The sequence below is a fragment of the Etheostoma spectabile genome, chromosome 6 (genome assembly GCF_008692095.1).
Source record: "Etheostoma spectabile isolate EspeVRDwgs_2016 chromosome 6, UIUC_Espe_1.0, whole genome shotgun sequence".
NCBI lineage: Eukaryota > Metazoa > Chordata > Actinopteri > Perciformes > Percidae > Etheostoma > Etheostoma spectabile.
Window position 1 is genome coordinate 22181642 of NC_045738.1, and position 24786 is coordinate 22206427.

At 39.9% G+C, this 24786-nt stretch overlaps 2 protein-coding genes across 2 annotated transcripts in view; both read right to left on the bottom strand.

Moving 5' to 3' along the window:
• LOC116690981 (matrilin-2) overlaps nucleotides 1-2733 on the bottom strand; it is a gene marked incomplete in the record, with an annotated part of 15636 nt that extends 12903 nt beyond the window's left edge. Inside the window, 2 exon segments of the mRNA XM_032518219.1 lie at nucleotides 130-297; nucleotides 2529-2733. Coding sequence (XP_032374110.1) covers nucleotides 130-256 — 127 coding nt within the window.
• A 3441-nt stretch (nucleotides 2734-6174) lies between these two features.
• LOC116690983 (lysosomal-associated transmembrane protein 4B) lies at nucleotides 6175-24244 on the bottom strand. Its single transcript, XM_032518222.1, has 7 exons — nucleotides 23739-24244; nucleotides 22227-22338; nucleotides 20599-20672; nucleotides 19659-19781; nucleotides 19367-19465; nucleotides 15482-15577; nucleotides 6175-7410 (listed from the first exon to the last, which is right to left on the bottom strand). Exons 1-7 carry the CDS (start codon nucleotides 23832-23834, stop codon nucleotides 7285-7287), a joined length of 726 nt encoding a protein of 241 aa, XP_032374113.1. The 5' UTR covers nucleotides 23835-24244; the 3' UTR covers nucleotides 6175-7284.
• Between the last annotated feature and the right edge of the window lie 542 nt (nucleotides 24245-24786).

The window sequence follows — 24786 nt, forward strand, 5'->3', positions numbered from 1 at the left end:
CCCCCCCCCCACCCCCCCGCAACAGGGAAATGGCTTGAAAAGTCATTTGGTGAAAGGTCGCCATTAGACACAAACAGACATGAATACAGTTGGTAAAATACCCATTTTGGTCACCAAGGGATCCCTTACCCGCTGGTTTGGTTTGGACAGTAGTCTCATTTCGACCTCGGGCCGCGATGGGTCTGGGACGCCGTCTGTCCAGTCGAACTGCGTTACAGCACACCAGGAAGAAGAAGCCGAGGACCAGGGACCTCATTCTGACAAGATGTGACAACTGCAGCGTTTGGAGAGAGAGAGCTAGAAAAGGATCAAGAACTAATATAAACACTCCCACAATGCACTACAAGCAGAGAACAAGCCTGCAAGAGGGAAACAGCAAGAAAATGTGTTATTCTTATAATCTAATTTTTGATTTGGAAATTTTTAATCTGCATCAAAATCAACACAATGACAGTCAATCCTGTTAATTGGCTGATGGTGACCATAATTTTTAGAAAACACCTCAACCCTCTCTGGGAATTTGTAATAATTATAAAAGTAGATTTTTTGTGAGTTTGTGAGGAATGGTAAAAAAGCCCCTGATATAACAATTTCCAATATTTTTTAACCATAACCTCAACAACAACAAAGTTAAAGGTCTGCTAAACATCCTTTATTAGTTATTCTATAATATTCATAAACTCAGTTAATCTACCAGATTTGATTAACAATGTAAGGAAACTACCCGTCATCACATTTGGATTCAACAGTTGCTAAATGCTGATTGGTTCATGGAAATATCTGAGCCTCGCCCACTTCAAACTGGTGAGACGAGCACAGACAAACTCACATAATGAAGACGTTTTTCATGTGAAATAACCAAAACTGGTGTTTCTGATTGAGAACAGATGTTTCAAGAGATCAGGAATCCAGGAAAAATAAGGTTTAAGGTTCATGAATACATTTTTAATTGGCTTTACAAATGCCCAAATGGTGGTGCTATTCAAATCAAAATCAAAATTCTTCTTTGTATTCCCATGGTCTATCTTTACACTAAATTTCACTGAACTCTGTCAATTATTTGTTGAAATATGCCTCCAATGAACAGACAAACTGGAGTCCATATAAGACTGAAAACATAACCTCCTTGGTGTAGGAAACACTAGTGAAGTACTGCATTAAAGTTAATGATGAGGAGGGATATAAATAGGGAGAACTTTCACCTCCAGCATATTTGACCCTCTCAGCTTCAGATTTCACATTTTAGTGTGAAAATATCTAATGCACACAGCATTGCATGTTTTTTTTAAAGCAAGAGGAAAGAGCACATTCCAAATGGTACAGTCTGATTCTAAATGTGACATATTCGCTTATGCCATCAAGTCCACAAAACTCTATGAATGAATGAGCTTTTCGATGTTTTGGTGCATAGGTGGTTGAAAGTGATTTAAGAGAGGCTGAAATGTACCACAGACTGTTTCCCTATCAAGTCCCCAGAAGAGCCATTAACGGCCTGTCATGCTCAGACTGCAGGCTCCACTTGTCTGAAACCTGTGTGATCGGTGAAGAAACAGCAAATATACCCACAATTAAAAGCAGAATGACGTTGCACTGGTCATAAAGATCAGATCATAGTTCTGAGACAGCATGTGAGATGTTAGGAATTTCAGGATTTCTTGATGGAACGTCTTTCTATGCCCTGTTCCGGGTGATGACACCAGATCAGTGCTCCGTCTGTTTGCAGCCCAGCCAGATGGACAGTCCCATGCAGACATGTATATGACGGCAGCTGACCTGAGACCTGCAGGGGTCATATATTCATGTTGCACCCCATAGAGCTGTCGACCACTGACCTCACATCTGTTTGATGTCTTTCTACCAATTCAATTCAATTCAATTCAATTTTATTTATAGTATCAATTCATAACAAGAGTTATCTCAAGACACTTTACAGATAGACCACACTCCAGAATTTACAAGGACCCAACAGTTCTAATAGTTTACCACAGGTCTAAAAGTGTTTTCTACACTAATAACCCAACAGTATTCCAAATGGATCTATTAAAGGGCCATAGACCTCCATATTAAATCACATATTAAGTCACTTTCCGCTAATTCTGTGTATTACTCTGCGTCCTGAGTGGGTTTTCACCTGTACTTAGAGCTGTCCACATGTGATCCAATCACTCATATCCGATTTAATACTGGGGGGGGGGATTCACTCACTCACAATCCCTCTCACATTTCCTCGTGAATTAAAGCCAAGGCTGTGTGTTTACTACGAAACACTAAAACCTGTGTACCTAACTGGGTTTTTACGAGCCCTGACATTCCCTGCCTTTGATGGCTTTTCATGATGCAGGTGATGGAAACCGTTGTCCTGTAAATATTGACTTCATGTAGAATTCAGATTACAGCTGGTGATTCCACTTTTTTTCCAACAGTAAAGGAAAAAATTCTCATTATTCTAAAAAAAAAACCATATTTGCGAGTAGAGCCTGCAGTGTTTCAGCAACAAAACAGAGGAAAACATGTCAAAACCTACTTACCCTATATCAAAGCCAGCTATTTCTCAACTCGTGGAATCCAAGTTTCTCAATAAATTCCAGGAATACGTCAAGGAAATGAGTTTCCGCAGGAAGAATCAGTCAACAGTAGCTCCAGACAGTGAACATGCATATGTATATCCCAGTCCTCTGGCGTTTTGTGTCTGCCTAGACACTTGCATTGCTCTGCCCTTTCTCCATCCACTCTCTGTTTCTCTGTTTACTCCCCCTCTCACTCCAACACGGAGACGCCTTCTTGTTCGGATCACTGTGTTGGTAAAACAGTAACTCTGTGGATTCTAACAGTAATTTTACTCCATCCAAGTTCTTCAACATTTCATAATAAGATATATGTGGAGTGGACATGAGCCCTTAACCTGGCTCATGTTCAGTTTCTTTTCTCAAGTTTAATAACTTCATTTGTTAAATCAGCCTGCCGTTAATATTTCATGTTAAGGGACATTGATGGCATTACATTCAGAGATTTAATGGTTCAACTACACATTTTTAAAGGGGGTGTGTCTAAGTCATGTAATGACTTGGATCTTTTTTGGAAGTTTGTACTGTGTACTATCCATTGGGTGTGGCTTTTGATTTCTTCCTTTGATATTCAACTTTACACAAAAATTGAGGAATAGTTTCTGCTTTAATTTGGTGTAGAGGCTTGAAGGTCCAATGTGTAGGAATTTCTCCCATCTAGCGTTGAGATCACGCAGTTCAAATTACAGCTACGGGAGCCTTCACGCTTCAGAGAGCTGGACTCTTGCTTTTTTCAATGTCCGTTTTCTTTTTCTGGGCAAAGAAGAAGACTCCTGTTCCTGAAATTTGGATTTTGAATACGTGTGGTCCTCCATGTTTCCTTCTTCAAACTTGCCAGGGCCGGTAAGCAACAATACCAATAGTAGCATTAGCAATAGCAGCACCTGTGAGTTGCAAAAAGGCAAAAGGTGGAGCAGTGTGTCTTGTATGTCCCTTACCAGCTAACGTACTGTATTTCAAGATGGAGCATGAATATGAAGAGTCTGTCACTCCCTGATGTAAGTCGAGTGCAGATTTGAAGTCATGATTACAGATTTTACGGCATAACGTGTCAGAAAAAGGCACAGTCCACACTCGTGGTAGATTGTGTCCACTCATTTCTATGTGTTGTAAGCAATGTGCAATTTAATAAAAGAATCAGAATAAGCTGTTAAAAGTCTTTCCTCCATGAGAAACTGCTGTTCATTTATATTGTCCTGCAGCATACAGGCCAGAGCTACTGTGAAAGAGGTTCTGTAATTTTACAAATGATGCTTGGATAAACTTCACATCCCCGTTGGAGCGGCTGTGTATGGAAAGACCTAATAAGGAAAGTCCTTATAACTCCAACAACTCTGGGGTTACCTGCCTGCCACACAATGAGCACCCTTATACAGAGTCACCTCTTACTAATAATTTCCAGGGCCACATCTGCCCTTGAACAAAATAAACAAGTTTTCTAACTAAAGAGTTTATGCACATGCTGCAGTGTTGGAAGAAGTATTAAGATTATTTACTTACTAAGTACTAAAATTAAAATCCCTGCATTGAAAATGTTAATTAAAGTGCCCATATTATGCTAATTTTCAGGTTCATAGTTGTATTTTTAGGTGTATTTTTAAGTGTTTTGTTCTGCGCCGGGTGCTTCTGTAAGTCTGTCCTCAGGGTTCCGTTCCCAAACCAAGGGACAGACTGAAAGAGCCCCAGGACCTCGAGGCATCCCTTCGTTGTGTGGCTGCCCAGGATCCGACATCCTGGGCCAAACATCTACCGTGGATCGAGTACGCCCACAACTCCCTGGCCACCTCTGCCACCAGTCTGTCACCCTACGAGGTAGCCTAGGGATATCACCTCCCTCCCCCTTGTTTCCTGCTCAGGAGAACAAGGTGGTTCAGGAGAACCTCCGCCATTGCCACCAACTGTGGAATGACGCCCGGGACGCCTTGCTTCAGACCGCTGAGCGGAACAAGATTTCGGCCGACAGGCACAGGACACCTGGACCTGAGTCCCAGCCATGCCAGAAGGTTTGGGTTTCTTCTAAGAACATTCCTCTTCGAACCGAGTCCCGCAAATTGCAAATTGTGGGACCTTTTTTGGTGGAGTTGATTGTTAACCCTACTGCAGTCCATTTGAAGTTGCCTCCTGCCATGAAGGTACTTGACCTTTCATGTTTTGTAACTTAAACCCGTGACCCCCAGCCCTTTGTGTCCGCCTGACGAACCTCATCCACCTGTTTGACCACCCAGCCTACACAGTCTGGTGTCTACTGAACTCTCGGAGGCGGGGTAGGGGCCCTCAATACCTCGTTGACTGGGAGGGACACAGAGCTGAGGAAAGGTCCTGGGTTCCCGAAACATCATATATTGGACCCTCAGTTGATGAAGGACTCATATCGTGACCACCCTGACAAACCTGGTGGGTCAACCGTTGGGGATGGGGGGGGTACTGTCACGTTTTGTTTGTCTCTCCCCTTGTTTTGTCCCCGCTTTGTCTATTGTATCAGTGTGTGTTTGTCCCCACTGTGTCTGTGTTATCTGTTTATGTGTAGAAAGTAAGTCAAGGGGCGTGGCTGTGACCTCTTCTCTGCTCAGCTGCTGGCGATTCCACTGATACTTACCTGCACAGCTGCCACTAATCACTCATCCACCCCGCAGTATATATTCCTGGGCTTGGCTCTTCCTCAGCGCCAGGTCGTTACGCCTACTAGTGTGGTAACTAGGCCAAACTCTTCAAATGTTCAGTTTGTCGTCAAAGTGTTTTTTTCCTCGTGTTTTGCGTACACCTTGTGTTTCCCTGTCCAGACCAACTCCACTAGACCTGCTGATTTCAACTGGGATTTCTGAAAGGGAAACCAGGACATTCCTCTACCTGCCCCCCCCCTGCCCGATTCAGGCCTGGATCCGATCTGTATCGTGTTTTTGGTCCTCGGTGACTAACGAACTGATTTTTTTATTAAAGACATTTTTTGTTAACCTTTACCATCTGTCTGGGAATGTTTCTGTGTTCGGGGTCAAACCACGAGCCTTAACAGAAAAACCTGCAGATTTTAAACAGCTCACTGAAGACGGAGGACATTCAGAAACCGGATCTCACTCAGAACAGCATGGATAGTTTTTTTTCAAAGTTTGCATGAGTGTGCAAGCACCAGAGACACAAAACAACACCCCAAATCCCAGAAAGTGTTTTTGTTTTTCATAATATAGGCACTTTCAGTAAAAGTATCATCAGGAAAGTTTACTTAAAGTAATAAAAGTACTCAATGCAGAAAAAATTCTCACATTTTAGAAACTGGAAACGATCCAAACGGTTATGTCAATCAACTGTTTGGCTTTTCATTTCAGCTCGATTTGTAGGCCTGTATATTTAATTTATAATAAAACATTTTATACTAAACTATGTGTTTTGTGTGCAAAATCTTAATTTGTAAAGTAACTAAAGCTGTAAGATGAATGCAGTGGAGTAAAAAGTGCAATATTTCCCTCTGAAATGTAGTGAAGTAAAAGTAAAAAGTGTCATGAAAAGAAAAGACTCAAGTAAATTACCCTTAAATTACATTTCTTGGGTAAACATACTTAGTTACATTCCGCCACTGCAAGCTTATACCTCACGCTTGAAATAAAACACAAACATCTGTCAGTGAAATTACATTTTAATAGACAAATAAATGTCACGTCTTTGTTTTTCATAGAGCAGCAGCCCTCAGGTTTGACGTTCGTGTCCTTACAGGATCATTCGTGTCCAGGAAGCAGCCTGCCAATAACTGCATCTGGTGGAGCAGACTTGTGTGTTTACACAGACCAGAAGCTCCCATTGGTTTTAATTGAAAAAACACAACCAGCTTCCATATTTATTAAGCTCCTGAACATTGGGAGCCCTGATCTCGAGTCATTGCACCAGGGTCCCTCAAGTGACTTCAAAGAGCAAACTGATTCCAGATCAGTGCTGCTTTTGTGCTCTCAAAATACATAAATATCAGCCCTAGACATTTCTCATCAATCAGTAGAAACACACACTTACATTTAAAAGTTCTGAAGCTCAACCAGCAACAACAGATGTTTTTAAAACACAAGACAATTCTATTTGTAGTTCAACAAAAGAGTGAACGAAGATGATATGTTCGATAGGTTGCTCTTTGATCATGTCAGAATACAGGCAGGTGCATTTCTTTGGAAAAAAAACTCCAGGGTGACACTGTAGGTCTATTAAGGGCAGACCATCAGGGAGAAAGTTATTATGAATAAAGGCAATCCAACCCTGATCACGAGCAGAGACAAGACAAACCCAAAACACTGTACTCATCACGGTGGGCTTTAAGATCGTCATTTGTGCTTAAGTTACGTACATGTGACCATCAAAGCTAGGACACATAAAATACTATTACAGGTACACACAGTGCGTAAATACAATTAGTACAAATATATAGAATCCACCTAACTTTCTTGTGCCTTATTGCACCCAGGTTCAAATGCATTAAAATGCACATCATGCCTAGAATTATAGACACAGAATGGACACATGGAAGAGTTACAGTAAGAATATATATATAAGGTCATCAATAAATAACAGGAAGGGATGAGAGGTCACGGTGGTGGTAGAGGGTGTGTGCATGTGTGTGTGAGAGGATTTTGTATGTGTCAGTGCATGCATGGGTGTACTGTAATGTGTGTGTAGTTACAATATATCCATTAATATACTGTACGCTGGAGAGGCAGTGTGGTGCATGAATCTTGCTGGGGTTTCATTAGCAGCAGGATCCATTCAGCAGGATGCTGGGGAGTTTTTCATGCTGTGGGGGTGTGGTGGTGTACGCCGCAGGAGCCTGCTTGGGGGGGATGCTCCCGCTGTCATCCAACGGAGGTAGCAGCACCTAGAGTTAAAGAGGAAAGAAAAAGAAAGCGATTGAGTACGCCCTGCTACGCCATAAACTACTACAACTGCTATGTCTAGTCATAGTTCCATTATCTTTATTATCTTTGTTTGTGACTATTATTGCCATTTTTTATCACACCCCCACCCGGCATCACTGTCGCACTAAATGCTTTCCCTCAGGGGAATTACTGGAATTGTTGGGTCTTTGTAAATGACTGTATATAGAGTGTGGACTAGACTTAATCTACCTGTAAAGTGTCTTGAGATAACTTTTTGTTAAGATTTGATACTATAAATGAAATGGAATTGATTTAAATTAATAGTGTCATACTAGTGCAAACATTTTGCAAAATGATCATGATTTTTTTAAGTCGCATAATATTGCACCAGCTTTGGCAATTTCAAAAAGAAGAATGAAATGGACAGAGAGCTATCAAATGGCAGAGAGACAATTATGATGTCTAATTAATAGGCTAAACTACAGGATTTCAAACAAATATGATTATATAACATGTGCAATAGAAGTATGTAAGGCAACTTTTTTGTATGGCACATTTTATATAAAGACAGAATCCAACTTTTGGACAGGAAGCACTTTAAATTTAAACCAACAGAACACATTAAATGAAGTGAATAGAATAACATGGCCAAACTGCAGATCTTAAAACATCTTTAATAATCAACAGGTATGTATGTATGTATGTATATGTATATCAATAATGAAAAAAATGGCTAGTTGCATCCTTATGTATTTTGATCCTAAACTGGGATGAAGCCAAGCAGGGATCAACTGCAAATAGTCGTGGTAGAGAGAGTACTGGAATATTGTACTCAAGTGAAAGTACTGTTATTTTAAAGACATTTTAAGTGAAAGTATCGGTACAAGTTTACTTAAATTAAAAGTTAAATGTTGGTCAGTTAAAAAATCTACTCTGGGTAAACATTACAGCATTTATTTTTAGAACAATATTAGCAACATGACTAATTAACTATGCCGTATCAATCAATCATCACATTAAATCCTAGAGGAACAATTCCAGTGAAATATAGATAGATCGATAGGTTGATAGATATTGATCACAATAAAATGGGAAATTACAGTGTTGAAGCAGCAAAATTCGTCAGACAGAATAGAAATGAAATGGTAGGATACAATATACATACATACAATATACATGAAATAATAGGAATAATAATAGGAATAAAATACAAGAACTAATATTTGAATATCTACAAGTTGAGAATACAACTGCAACTGCTTAAATAGTATGATAAAATGTACTAGACCAATTGCAGGTTGGACTTAGTTCAGTATTGAGTCTTATCAGCACCCAGTGATTAAGAGTTTTGTAATTTGTAATTCCATCATTTCCTTAAACTTGTGCATGATTCATCATAAAGCAGAATGTTGTCCACGTCTGATCGGAGTATCGTGGTTGAGGTTCTGATGTGCCGATCGGACGGCGGCCACATTCTTAGAAAACGTTTGACAGGTGAATGGCAACGGCGCTCCAGGGTCCGGCCAAGTTTCGGCAAAAAGACACCCCAGCTGGCGCCATCCTGCTGGAAACCAGTGCAGACACGCAGGCCTCCGCCCAGGCCTCCGCCCAGGCCTCCGCCCAGGCCTCCGCCCAGCTCAGCGCCCAACACCTCAGGGACTAGCAAGATGCCCAGCAGAGAAAACGCAGTCGTATGCTTGCACCGAGGCCCCCTTTGACGTAGAGATTAAGATGGACGCAGAGATGGTCTTGCTTGTTGAAATAGTCGGGATCGTAGCCAAAGGTTGTAGCTGAAAGCCATCGTCACATTTCCTCTGTGTTTGCTCGGATGTTTGTGTACATGTACATTTGAAAATGTCAGTCCTTCCAGGATTTCGCGATTGCACCAATTCACACAAATTCAACCAATCACCGTGACTCGCAATTTTGACCAGTCACCGCAACTTTTTTGCAAATTTGACCAATAACTGGAGTCCCGCGACTTAAACCAATCCCGTGTGCCAGACAATTCAGAGCCAATGACCAAGCGGGAGGGAGAACGGGTTGATATCACACGTAAGTGGCCATATTCATTTCCTTGTTTACCGAGACGTGTGTGACTCGAACATCTCAGAGTTCCCAACAAAACGTTCAGCGAACAACATGTCAGACCGTCCTGCCAACCTGTCTACATTTTAACATCAATGTACGCTGTAACAATTCTTCACTTTGATCTTGCTGAAGTGGCTGCTGTTTCAATCCTGTCAGCTCTCCATAGTGGGCGGGGCTGCTCAGGTCCCCCCGCGGCTAACGCGCGCACACACACACACACACACACACACACACACACACGCAAACACACACGATGGATGCAGGAAAAACCGCAGATGTACAGGACGACCTAAATTGAGGACAGCTACACTTGTTGTAAGTGCAATGATAAGTTAAAGTCCAATTAAGACATTATCAAACCGTATGAATGTGTGTGTATTAGCCCAGGATAGGAAATTAATTAACAATAGAAAGATCAACAAGCCACTGACAGACAGTTCAAATTTGATTCATTTAATAAATTATTATTTTTTGTCTTAAATCCACCAGCTATTTTCATATTATACCAACATTTGCAGCATCCTGAGCTTTTTTGGTAAGGTTACTATTGGAAAGCTCAGCCCAGAGTAGTCTTATTCTCCCCAAAACAGGTTTCCCGTTTATTTTTAAAGAACTATACAAAAAACAACTTTTCTCCCGCAACTTCATTGCAACGAACCTTTGCAACTTTTACAACGTGAGGCATTTTGGGCCGCAACAATCTAAAAAAAAAAAGGCTGTGAAATCCTGGAGGGACTGAAACTTTGACCGACCAGGCTAGCGGAGTCAGCAGGAAACTGGTAAATTGATTTTCCTATCAAGGTAAGAGACTTGTAGTCGCATGGAAAGTGTCCTGAATAATGTGGGTGATGAACAAGATGGGACACTATGGCATGTAATAAAAAAAAACAAATGCAGGTGTCGGCATCCAGATGTAGTTTTAAAGCTGGAGGTCTAACTAGAGACGACCGATTTGCATTCATCCTTTACACCTAAAGGAACTCCTTGTAAAATAATGTAGTTCAGCAAATTGTTCATCTTACCACTTTTGCCATGATAAACCGGTTTACACGACTTTACAACATGCATAAGGAAGCCTTTTCATTTGATCAAATAAAAGCTGAGACTGTGTGGAGTCAGAACATGTTAGGTGGGACTCAACATTCGGGTTTTGTTGTAAACACTATGGCTAACACAACTGTGGACTCTAAATGGTTCACTTGACTTCATACACAACACCACCATGTGTCTGACGTGTGTCTTCTTCCATGAGTTAAACAATGAGTCACTGAGAGTTTCAGTCCGACCTTTTAAGGATAACATGTACATTCAGGCTTTGCCTAATTTATTGATATTAAAGGGCCCCTATTATGCTCATTTTCAGGTTCATAATTGTATTTTGAGGTTGTACCAGAATAGGTTTACATGGTTTAATTTTCAAAAAACACAATCTTTTTGTTGTACCGCACATTGCTGCAGATTCTGTTTTCACCCTGTGTGCTCCAGAGTGAGACATCTCACTTCCATACTATCTTTGTTGGGAGTCATACATGCTCAGTGGTAGGGCTGCACGATTACGGCCAAAATGATAATCACGATTATTTTGATCAATATTGTGATCCCGATTATACTCATGATTATTTGTTGATTTTAACCAAAACTAATTTTATTGTCACCTAGGCTGTTTATAACTGCTTTCACATTCATATTATGTTAAAATCGTCTTATGTCGAAGTTGTATGTTGTATAGACATACAGCTGCAACACATGCAAATGAAAATTAGCTATCTGAAATACATAGCGTAGGATATATGTATTAATATATTTTTTTTTTTTAAATGTATCTCTGAGAAAGCACCTTCACTTTTTTTTTAACCCTTGTGTTTTCTTCCCATCAAAATTGAAAGTCAACACTTTTATTGACGCTTTTTATTCATATTTTTTTAATTTTTCTCACATGTTTGTCACTTTTTTTGATGTTTTCAAAACTACGTAACACTAACTTCTTAACTTTAGTTTACAGTCATTTTTGGGAATTTATAGGAAATTAGATTAGATTAGATTAGATTATACTTTATTTATCCCACGACGGGGAAATTCTGTCGTTACAAGTAGCAGCATAGCAGCAACAGCAGAAAACAAAAAAACAAAACAATAACACACAAACAAGTAAGCACGAAAGAAAATTACCTAACGTTTGAGTTAGAAAAGCAGAAATTAGGAATTATTTAGACAAAAATTAAAGGAAAGTATGTTGATGGATAATCACAGACTGGAATATGACAAACTTTACTCAATTCTATTATGAGAATACTTTCAAATGCTTTAAAATTGAATAAGACGCCGCAAAATTAATACAAGTAGAGAGTTGTACTTGCCAAAGAGCGTTGTGTGGAATCAATCATGTTATTTTGGGTAGTGAAAAAGAACATTGATAGAAGAAAACGGGTCAATTTGACCCGAGGACAACATGAGGGTTAAGTAATAAATAATCTTTAACAGCCTCTACTAGTGACTAGATCCTACATGGATCGATGCCCGCTTGAACAATTCACACACATTCTGATTACATGATAGATAAGAAGCTGGCTTTTGTATATACCGGTATGTTGTTCGAATATTGGCTAGATATTGACTTTTGAACACATGTTAAAGCTTAAATGTAAACCCTGTGTTGCTTGTCCAAGTATGGTGTTAGGGAGGATTATGGATTATGACTTTCTACTGGGATTATGTATCTTAATCCTCAATCTCTTAGCGCCACATTTAGCTATACAGACCAAAATCATTGGTTTATTCTGGCAGTTTTCACTGTAAACTGCCAGTTTCCACCTCCACAATCTGTGTGAGATCTACTCAAGCCGTCTCCTCACAAAGGCAACAAACATCCAGTAGGACCCCTCACACCCCGAAAACCCCTTCTTCACCACCCCCCCTTCAGGCAGAGTGTGAACCCCAGGAGCACAATACCAACAGGATACACAATAGTTAAATGAAAAACTGGCTGGTTGATTTCAGGCTGCAGAAATCAACACACACACAAATCAACACACACACACACACACACACACGCAAACACTGTCAACACAGGCTTCTTTATGCAATGATGACTCTGACCAATAACTTTGTGGGCATGGCTCCCTACGTACATCATAAGTATTTAATATAAGTATTTATGTATATCATAAGTATTTATTTATAGTATGGGTAATAATGTGTATGTGGTCATTTGGTTGAGGTTTGTGGGTTTGAGTGTACATATATTTTTACATTTTATCTTGTATGTTAATGCTGCAAACTGGATTGCTCCATCAAAGTTTTGTTATGTAAATATATATGGTGCCAATAAAGATCGATCTATCTAGCTTATGAAAACTGGACAGATTGACAGGTTTAGCAACAGTAATTAGAAGGAGCGGGGATTAGCAAACTGCTCTATTTTAGTCAATGAGGAATTTCAAGGGTTACTTATTGTTGTTCCTTTATTGCCAAAAAGAAACACCTGATGTTTTACCTTCATGAGATCACGAGAATCACATGGAAATGCATCTTGATGTGCTTCACGTAATGCATTTGTGTCTAAACTACCATCTTTCTGAACCAATCAGCATCCGGTGAGGGGCTAAGGGCTAATGGGCATGGTTTAGGTGTTCCATTAAAACTACAACGATACACCGATGGTTCATCCCATCACCTGCCAGGTTTTTTTTTGCCTGGTGCCCGCTCTTTTCCAATGACGTCTTCTCAGATGGTAGTATGTGGGTGTACGGATCTTTTCTGTATGTGCAGGAATTCGGCTCATTTGGAACACATTAGTGGACCTTTGACCTAAGGGCTGTGTATCTGATGTAAAGCCATGCAAGCTGCTAACTAAAAGCCACAAACCGAGCTGTGGTCTGTAGGGAGCTCTAACTGAATATACCGGGCTCTAATTGATAAAGCATACGTGCAGAGGTAGGAAATGGAGGGGCAAACTGCTGTTTTTTTCTGGTACTATTCAATAATGAGGTCAGCGAGTTAGAGAGTGGGCTTCTGTTCCTTTCTTTTGTTTTTTTATTTATTTATTTATTTTTTTAATAGTTTTTTGGGCATTTTAGGCCTTTATTTTGACAGGACGCCACTACCAACTGAGCTATCCAAGCACCTTTACTGCTCCTTTCTTGACAGTCATCAAGAGTCTCTATTTTTTAAAAGCCCTGAACATGATTAAGCCCCACAGTGTATAAAGCTGCCGAGTGTTGTGGATTGTTTCAAATTGTGTGGAATGTTACACTCAGAGGAGCAAACTGAGGAGTACAGGTTTCTCAGAATACCCGGGAAACCCCAAAATACTGCAAGGTCAGTAATAGAGCCAGCTACTGACAACTGTGCTCATGCTGAAAAACGCATTTTGTGATCGTCAAAACAGATCATTAGTGTTTCTACAGCCTACTTTTTCTTCTCCATAAGTATGAGTAGTTATAATATGGGTGTGTGTAGGAGGGTGACGTCAGTTAGGGGGCCAGGCCTGAGTAACAGGGCACCAGCAGGAGACCCAGACAAAGCCCACTTACTCCACTGGGCCTCCTCCACCGTTGTAATGGCTTTGCCAGCATGGCGCCTCATCTCTCTGACCAAGTCTGTTCATTGATCTGTGCAATCCTGTGTAAAACTAACTTCTACGACAGCCCATTTTTATGCTTCCTTCCTCCCCCAACATGATGACTTTACAGTTGCCAGACTGGCCTGAGCAGAGGAAAGCTACGCAGACGAGGAAAACGTACAGTCTGGATTGAATGAGTAAATCATTTTTCTGCCGGTTGTTTTGTTGCCTTTGGAAGAAGAAAGCAACAATTCAAGATCAGCTCTTGTTTTATGTTGGATCTCTAGACGACAATATAGACGTAAAGGAGAGCTTGATGGACTGTAAATATGGTAACATATTGCACACATGGACACAGAGTGATGATTTTGGTTATATACTTCTCACTACTACATTTCATTTATATCTGCCGACATGAAAATCATTTGGATTGCTAGTAAGACATTTTAATGTCTCTATCTGTTTTTGACAACACTGAAAACAGTATTTGTTCGGCTGTACACTACACATGCTGGTTCTATTGGTTTTCTTTAAAGGAATACATCACCGTTTGTTGAAATAGAGCTTATCACTGTCTCCCTTAGCTGTAGATAGGGCCAATGCATTTTTTTGTCACAGTCAATGTTTCAGTCGTGTGCAACACCGGCAGCGCCGCCGCTAGTTAGCATAGCATAGTGAATGAAATCCTATGTTTCCGGTTGTGAGTAAAAGTGAGTAAAAGTGAGTCAAAAAAAAAAAAAAAAACTATTTACTTATTGTTGCCTGCATATTCACGAGTACAAATATCTATGCAGAATAAGACTATTAAGACTATATAATAAGACAATGTCCTAGGCAGATATTGATTTGGGACTATATTGGGTGGAAGCACAGCTGAAGTACTCCCCAGACCCCCCCGCCCGGCCCCAGACCTCCTGTTAAAGACTCTACTTTAGAATTTAGTTTGAATTCTGTACCCAGACCTACAGATAGGTATTGAGAAACAGACTTGATTAGTTTTGGTCTTTTCACAGAATTGGTTGACAAGACCAAAATACAGGGTATGATATGGCCATCCTTATCTTTAAATCCATGATTTTATCCTATCAAGTAATCATGGTGATGTTTTTTGACCATGTTTTTTCCTTCATTTCCCCAGACCTGCCATTTTTCATCCGCTGCCAGAATGTCCCCCGACTTTTTTCCTGTCCCCATATCTTCACCGGTTTCCCATCTTCAATCCCCAGTGCATCCTTTCCCACTAACACACCTGTTCCCAGTTCCATCATCACCCGAGCCAGCAGATACGGTAAACCTGCCGTTGTCAATATTAGAGTTTCTTCCCTGAATCTGCCTGCCGTTGGGTCTGCATTGGGGTCCTCCCTGCCTGTGCTGCTTCTATCAGCCGTGACAAATACAGATCAGTAGAGGTGACTTACCGTGGTGTCGTTGGTCGTCACGTAGAGCAGGATTTCAGATGAACCCCGGCCGCTCACATATCTGTAGCAGTTCCACACACATGCTATCAGGTAGGCCTGATATCAGACAGAAAGAGAACAAAACCACAGGTAAGAAGCTTGAATTGCATAACATCCATCCCACCTATTATATAGCAAAAACACCGACATTATTAAATTAATATCAACGTATTTGTGTGACAACATAAAATGGTTGTGAACCATGGATTTTCTCTCTTCGGATTAATTCTAGGGGTGTCTCGAGTCTCCAAATTCACAATTAAATTTTTTATTTTTTTATTTTAAGGTCACAATTCAATTACATTTTCAATTTAAACATTATTTTTGAATAGGGACGGCAATGACTTCAGCCAAAAAGGAGGACTGTCCAGCTTTGTTGTTTCTCCTTTCATAATCAATATTGAAAGCTTATTTCGGTCAATTTAATAGAAATTGTGAAACCCCTAATTAATTGTAACACATTCGGGGATTTCCTTTTTTGCTTATGATGCTAAATACCCACAAAATCAATGACTTGCCCACCAGCCTCAGCTGTATTTTGTGTTTTTTGAGCTAATTGGCATGCTAACAGGGTAAAACAAGATGGAAAGAGTGGTAAACATTATAACTACACTTTCAAACGGGAGCATGTTAGCATGCTGCTGCTAGCATTTAGCTCAAAGCATCGCTGTGCCTAAATACAGCCTCACAGGATATTGACTTGTTACAGTATATGAAAGGCTTTTACGTTAGTATTATGTAATATATTTAGGTCATCTCATCCCCAGAGAAGCTGTGCTGTAAGAGTAAAACTCCTGTTCTATATTTACTGCACACAGACACAGATGGCCCAAAAAAATGATGTTATTCAAAGAAACTCTCACTAACTCCCATAAAATACAGATACGTATCCATTCACACACTTGTCACTTAGAAAAGCAAAAACCAGTTCCTGTTGTTCTCTTTTACCCTGTAACTGGCTCTCAGCTGGCAGCTTGCTACTGGAACTCCCCGTCCAAACACAACACCATCTGCTAAATCCATCTCCAACACAAACCAAAGCCAGACGGAGCTCTCTCACTTCTTTAATAAACCAATTACAAAGTCCCTCTAATGCTCTGACAGCTAGGTTATTCCAACAACCTCCCCGGGAATAAGCAGAAATCTATTTGCAGTAAGAAGAGATCACTCAATTTAGCTCCCAGTCCACTGACTTCACTTTGTAATAATGCTAAGCAAAATATTCCATCAGTCAGAAACCTCTTCACAAAACTACTGATCCAAATAAAGATTCTGAAAGTGCTACCCGGGGTGTCCAATCTCGAATGTCCTTTATCTATGAAAGTCAAACCGACAGCATACCCGCTGCTATTAAAAGTAGCCATGTGTCTTATTGCTAATCTCAAACTTGGCAACGGTTATTACTAGCGCCCGACCGATATATCGGCGGGACGATATTATCGGCCGATATTAGGCATTTCCCAATCTATTGGTATTGCCATTTATAATGGCCGATTAAAAGAAAAAATTCAGTCATCAGAATCATTTATAATGACAAATAAATGATTCTGATAAATGAATATTTAAAAAATAAAAACGGACTGTCAACCATGCCATGAGCGTTGTGTTGCATAGTCTGCCCACCAGAGGGCGCTCTTGGCAACACTGATTTTTCTTTGTTAATGTGTTTTTGTTCAAATTACTTTAACTTTCATATATTAAGTTGGTATTTTTATACATTTAATGTATCTGAACTTTAATATATTTTGATATTCCTCTGATGTTGTGACAATAGAACAAATTATTATCATATGGTTTTAGTAACTACAAATAACTAATGTCAGGGAAATCTGTTTGTTTTGTTACGTGTTTGTGAATCATTTTTTTTTACATATACTGTATATCGGCCAATATATTGACACATCAGATTTTTAAATAACCAATATAATATTCATATCGGTACCGGCATTAAAAATCTATTATCGGTCGGGCTTTAGTTATTAAAGAATACAAAAGGTTTGGGGGGCTAGCAGAGCTGCATCATAACCATAAAAACATATCTGACAGCTTTACTGGATATTCTGTAGTTACACACCCCGGAGAAATGAACAAGACTGAGTCTACAGTCACGCTAACAACTCTGTAAGGCTGTTCTTCATTTGGACACAGCATTGCTTTGAGCTAAATGCTAATGTCAGGAAGCTATGAAGCTATGACTATGAAACATGTAAATGTTTAGGAAGTAGTCGGGATCAATGAAAGCACATTTCCAGGATGAAGCCTGACATCCGGTCCCTCCTTTAACCCCTCACCTCCCGCTCTCTGTGTGTTCTCAAACTCTGTTCACTTCGGGGAAAAACTACAAACTTTGAGCTAGCAAGCTACATGCTGAAAATGGCACGTTTTGAAGAAGATTTGGATCTTGCAATAAGGCAGGCCTGCTTGGTTCTTTCAGGTCTGATTGTAAAGACTGACAACAAATATGTTTAAGCATTTCCTACATGACTTTTGGGACCAATTGGTGGGGATCGCTATGGACAAAGTACACACGGTAATACACTGGTAGAAGCTACTTACATTTAACCATGCATTCAGCTAGGGCAAGGCAATATGGAGAAAATCAAATATCACAATATTTTTGACCAAATACTTCAATATCAATATTGCAAAGATATTGTAGAGTTGACTATTGGTGCGTTCCCAAAGTATTTACACAATGAGGTTTGTGATAAATACTCATCAGTAATGTGGATTTAATGATTCAGTGGACAAAGGCAAATAAAAGAACAGCTGAAACAGTCTGGTTGGTTTAAAAAATGAGAGAGAGCTAGAGGAAAAGTCAGGGGATCATCCAAGTGAGCCTGGGTGGTGGATCCACTAACTAATCAACTAATGCCACATGGCTTTAACACTGTGGCGTTAAGTCTTTCCAGGAATGTGGAAAAGCCCACAGCAACAAAACAAAGTATTCATAGATCCCATTCTGCTATCAGCAAAAGCATCACTATCAGCAGAAATGTGGGTCACAACAGAAAAAGCACCGGTGTAAATAATAACATTCATGATGTCTGAATTCCACTTAGCTGCTTCCGTTTCAGCGTAACGATATTGTGAAAGCTGGCTCACGGTCACACTATCCTGGCTTCGCAGAGCCAGAACAGAACCATCATTAAAGATCCCATGACATTGTGCTCTGTGGATGCTTTTATATAGACCTTAGTGGTCCCCTAATACTGTATCTGAAGTCTCTTTTATATAGACCTTAGTGGTCTCCTAATTTGCTCGTTTGAAAGCCATGGTGTCTTTCTCAGTCATGGGTGGGCCATATTCTCTGGGCAGGAAAAGCAGAGAAAGGGGAGGTAACCTTGCCCCTTATGACCTCATAAGGAGCAAGATTTCATTCAATCTTTCATTTTCTCAAAAGGCAGAGCAGGATGCCCAGGGCTTGGTTTACACCTATCACCATTTCTAGCCACTGGGGGACCATAGGTAGGCTGGGGGAACAAATATTAATGTTAAAAAAAACTCATGCCATGGGACCTTTAATGTTACTCAGTTATTTACTAACTTGGCATTAACTGTACGTCAAAAATGTCTGCTTTGAGAAGCATAGCTCCTGCCAAAAATCTCCCAAGATAATTTAACGGGACATTCCATGGGGCTCCAAAAAAGATACTTGGTGTCTACATAAAGTCACATATGTACAGAAAGGTACATACCAAGCAGGTGCCTGTGTCTGCATTTTACATCTTTTCCGTTGTAAGACAATTTGTTGTGCTGCAAATATTAGCCTGGCAGGCTTGCTAAGAACTATCAGTGCTGCTAAAATATGGAGAAGACATGCAAATTAAGATTAGACAACATTACCTTGAAGCCCAGAATGGTGCTGATGAAGAGCAGAACGTTGAGGACCAAGCACACATCATTGAGAGCAGCGACCTCCTCTTTGTAGGGGAAGTTATCAGGCTGCACGGGATCAGAGAAACACATGCAGCAGACTTTAGTAGATAGTAGAGGCATCTCTAACTGTGCATCATCAACACTGACATGTGAAATTATAAATGACCAGTCCAATGCTTACACAAACCAAAAGAAGTCAATCATATTGTGTTGTTAAATGTCACTGACGGTTCATTTGAAAACACCCAAGGTTTCTTACCAGTTGCTCCAGGTAATCCCGTATGGTGTTCGGGTAAACCACGATGCTGACAGCCACCAGGGTGTTGAGGGCAAAGTCAAATATTTGGTAGCAGAAAAATGGGATGATCCAGGCAGGACGCAGCTGAAACAGAGTAGCGCCTTTTAGATATTTAGGATAGGAGGTATTGATCAGAAAGCAAAGAAACAAGCTGAGCTCTTTAACCAACACTGCAAACAAAAAGCTTGAATTGTTTCGCACGGAAATTACAGTGTGTTTATTAATAATAGAAATGCAGGCATGGTATTTGAATTTGTTGTGTTTTAGACTTCTAAAATAGATGTAGTGTACACAAGCAACGTGGCAACATTAAAATGTGGCAACATTAAAATCTTTTTTTGAACAATAGGCCTGCACAATTAATCGTTATAAAATCACGATCTTTATTCACGTTTTAATTTGTAAATTACTTAGTAAGTACGTTTTTTTTTTAAATGTTCAATTATTTTTCTAAATGACTTTGTTCTCATTTAATTTTACGAACCGACTGCATCACAAACGCTACTTTATCTGTGAGTTTGAAATATAGACTGTATAAAATAGGTTTTAAAGGTCCCATGGCATGAACATTTCCCTTTATGAAGATTTTTAACATTAATATGCGTTCCCCCAGCCTGCCTGTGGTCCCCCAGTAGCTAGAAATGGCGATAGGTGTAACTGAGCCCCGGGTATCTTGCTCTGCCTTGACAGCTCAGATGGGTTCTTGCCCCTTGTGAGGTCATAAGGGGCAAGGTTACCTCCCCTTTCTCTGCTTTGCCTTCCCAGAGAATTTGGCCAGCCCATGAGAGAGACATTGTGGCTTTTAAATGAGCAAAGTGGCAGTTGGTACATTTAGTTGTAATCAGCAGCACTGTGAGACTATAGGAATATGAAGAAAATTCACATAAATCGTTTTGTTTACCTGGTATGCGCCATACGTTGCCATCCCACATATAATTATCATCAGCAGAGAGATCGCCGAGGCAATGCACATGTCTGGAGCAGAGAAAGGTGTGGTTACTAGTCAGTCATAATCAGTGCATGGGCAATTTGGTTGAGGCACATTCAATTCCAAATCTCATTTCTTAAAATGTTCACAACATCATGTTCAGCTGAGCTATACTAAAAAAATAACGCTGCATCAACCAGACATCTGTCATTAGCTCCATGCCATTGTAACCTCAAATCAATATAAAACAACTAATCGTTGCTGTTGTATTAGTGAGTGAAGAGTGAATTCCATTTAACATTTCTATGTCATGTAGCCCATTAAAATGCCATGTATATATATTATAAATTGATAATGAATATGTTGTAGCTCTGAGTCATAGGTTGAATCACTTTTGCCCATAAAAGGATTTGAAAGTGTACAGAGAGGCAATATATGACGCCTTTTTAGCCTGAGTATAACATAGCTGCGTCAAAAGGGCCAGAGTCAGACTGTAATCAAAAAACAATTATCTAAAATGCCATCAATAGATGATTGTTTTAAACTGCAACAGAGTTGTTTGGAAGTGGAAAAAAATCTGTGAACACAACACTATTATTTCCTTTTAAGTTGATATGTGAGTTGCTTGCAAAAAAAAAGAAGCCTATTTACACATCCAGCAGATTCAGAACAACATCAGCCTTTATTTGGAGTTATGGGGCTAATTAGTGACAGTACGTCTGCCTACCAACACTCATTCTCAATTCTCATCTACCTTGGCATAGACATAGTCCCTCAAGGATCAGTATTAGGTCCAGAAATGTTTATTTTGTTCATAAATACTAAAATAAAAATAAAAATAAAAATAAAATTAGTGGATTTTCTGATGTTTTTTTTCAGAGGAATTAGCAGCATATTGAAACCCATATAAAGTGGCATAACGTCAAAAAAATTCAACGAACACAAAACAACTTTCAACAGCTTGATGTTTGTCAAATCTAAAAATTAAACAATGCTAAAATAACTAATTGTTCCTATGAAAGAAAGTCATTTTTCAAGCTGAGCGTGTTTCTCCTGCAGGGGTTGGCAGCAGCCGGCCCAGCCTACAGTAATGCATCATGGGACACCCTTATCCCTTGGAACTGGGACAATACAGTCATTCCCAATCAGAGGCTAACAGCAGCATGTGCTGTGGCCCACCTCCAGTCAGACTGCTCCAGTGTACACCTGCTCTGTTAAGAAGCTCTGCACAGATGGACATTAGGCTTGCATGTCTGCGGCTTCGGGTGTTTGATTTAAAAATAAGTGCTGACCGTCGTCTAGACAAATGTGTGAGGTCCCTCTAACAACACAATCAATCATTCCACTAGTCAGTTGACAGCCCTACTGAGGGTGTCACAAAGCAAGCACAGGTTAAGTCATGTGTGACAGTTATTGAAGGAGACTTAGTTTCAACAGAAGCACTACAGAGGCCAGTGGAGGTTTCCCACACAATGCAGAAAACCTGTTGGTGTAATAACAACTGTTGAGATATTGGAATACATAAATAATACTACCCATTAGTGGTATTGTGAGACTACACATGGGAACTTGTGTATGTGTTGGCCTTCTGGGCTACTTACTGGCGTCATCCATGACATCTAGGTCATTAGCCAACTCAGCGCTGGTCAGGTGGTACTGCTCAGGATCACTGAGCGCTGTGAGCAGGATGAGTAACACCACCGCATTGATGAGCTTAGAGACAGAGGACATATGGGTAGATAAAGTGCAACATTGTGGACAGAAGCAGGGGGGCGAGATGGACAGGAGACAGTGGAACAGTGAGAACAAAAAAGCAGATGAAATGTAAAGATCTCCAAATTAAACGTGCAGAGTAACACAAGGAAATCCAAATACAGTGACTCTAGAAAGCCCAAATAATAATAATTATCATCCTAGTGATAGTGTAGCTATGGTAATTGTGCTCTATGTCCAGGCACATACTGTACACAAGCCTTTGTATTGGTGTGGCCAGCTCAGCTTATTGTGCTATGACTCATACATCCCCATTGATCAGATGAATGCAATGGAAAAGTCTCCGCAGTCCACAGGCCTGACACAGAACCTGCTACCTGAGGAGGCCAAGTGCTAATTTATTCATAGGGAGCGGAGAGTGGATTTTTCCACAAGTGGTGTTCGGTTTAGATAACTGTCTCCTGCACGTCGAGATTAACAAAGGGATGCATTCAAGAGATACCCCGCATTGATCTTTACACAAAACAGAGGGCATACTTGTATTGATTATGCAATATAAGGTTGTAAAAATCGAAAGAAAAAAAAAAAGGTTCCCAAGCATAATCATCTAATCAATTATGTAGAGGACAAATACAACTCCAACTCAGTCAGGGGACATTTTAATATGCAGAGAACCTTCCTCTATGCCTCATCTCAGTACCTTACAGTATAACAAATGAAAATACTTTATAATACTACTACTTTTATAATACTACAAGTTTAAATACTACTTTAAAGTTTGCTGGTAGGCCTATTTGTTTATGCAGTAAATATATATATATATATAATCATCTGTCTGAATGCACCTTAGTACCTGTTCTGACTGCACCTTATTCTCTACCTCACTATTTTAAATATAGATATTTATACTCCCAACTATAGGCTTATATATCTAGATATTTATATTTTTCAGTTTTTTTTTTGACTTGGTATATTTATACTTAAAGTTCTCACTATACAGGCTCTGCACACCCATATAAGCATTTACTTATTTTCATGTACAGTATATAGCTAATATCTCGACCTTTTTCTCGAATTGTTTCTGTGCTGTATTTATATAGTTTTGTACTACAGTGTACTGTGGTATGACAAAGAAATCTTGAATCTTAATCTGGAATCTATCTATATATTAAAGACAAAAATTAACTCATTTTCTGTAAATAAGAGTTCAGGTTTTTAATAATAATAGAAATCATTAAAAAAAAATCATAATCCTAAAATCTTGCACACAGTAGGCCTATGAATGCTTTGTGATGAGGTCATTTTCACTGCTGGTGGGTGTCTGGTGATTTCTTTAACTGTCTATGGACTGATAGCCTATGCATGTACGCAGTGAGTGGCAGGCGATAGGCGGTGCTTACCATGTACCAGACCCCCAGGATGATGGTTCCTGTGCGGACATGACAGCACAGACAGCAGCTTGTGGAGTACCAGCGGTCCCACGGGGAGAGCATCATCTTGTCTGCTTACAACCGCGCGAGCCTTAAGAAAAGGTGTCGGTGTTTAAAAGAAAGAGCTCGTGCTTTCTTATCAACGTCCGCTGAACGTCCAGTCTATCTCACTAATGACAAACTGGATCCAACTGCCTTTGTCTGACCTGTCCGTTACATTTTTTTTTTTTTACCGTGAGCCGCTTACCTGAGCGGCTGAAATTACGAATCCCACTATGGCTATTCCAAGTCCCGCCCTACGAAGCAGCTCGATTGGTTGGGGTTAGGCACTTCACTTCGAATGGTTAAGCTTAGGGTTACGGGATTGGTCAGGGGATAGGACCTGTACATGTAAGCATAGACGCCTGGCCAATAGTACTGTGTGAACGCAATTGAAGGGCGGGTCTTGTCGTGGCCATAGTGGGATTCGCTATCGGCTAGCGTAAAACCAGCGTTAGGGAACTATGACTTCCGGTTTCAAAATAAAACCCCGATAGTTTTACTATGAAAATATAGGCCAAGGGTTGGCAACCTTTTCAAAATGAACTGCCATTTGAAAATGTTCTTGTTAAGTAGTGTGTCATATCTGTTATGTACACTCTATATACAGATTTCTAAACAAGATACTTCCTTCATTTTCTTTAATGTTACCAAATTTATAAATATGCCAATTTAAATAATTACAAGCTCAGGCCTCCTATATGTCAAACATCTCAACTACAGTTTGGTTTAAATGACAAAGGTTCAGTGGTATGGAATGCTTTACCATCAGATTAACACTTTGATTTGATATTTTGTGTAATTTTAGTTTGGACTTTTTTGTCTTTCTTCTCTTTTCTTTTAGTATTTTTAGTTTCTTTCTATTTTAATTGGAGTAGTTGCCCAGGTAAAGCCCCTCTAAGTTTTTTATGCATCTCTCATTACACATTTCATTGGTTATGTGTATATTCATTTTTAGTGTTTGTATATGTGTAAATAA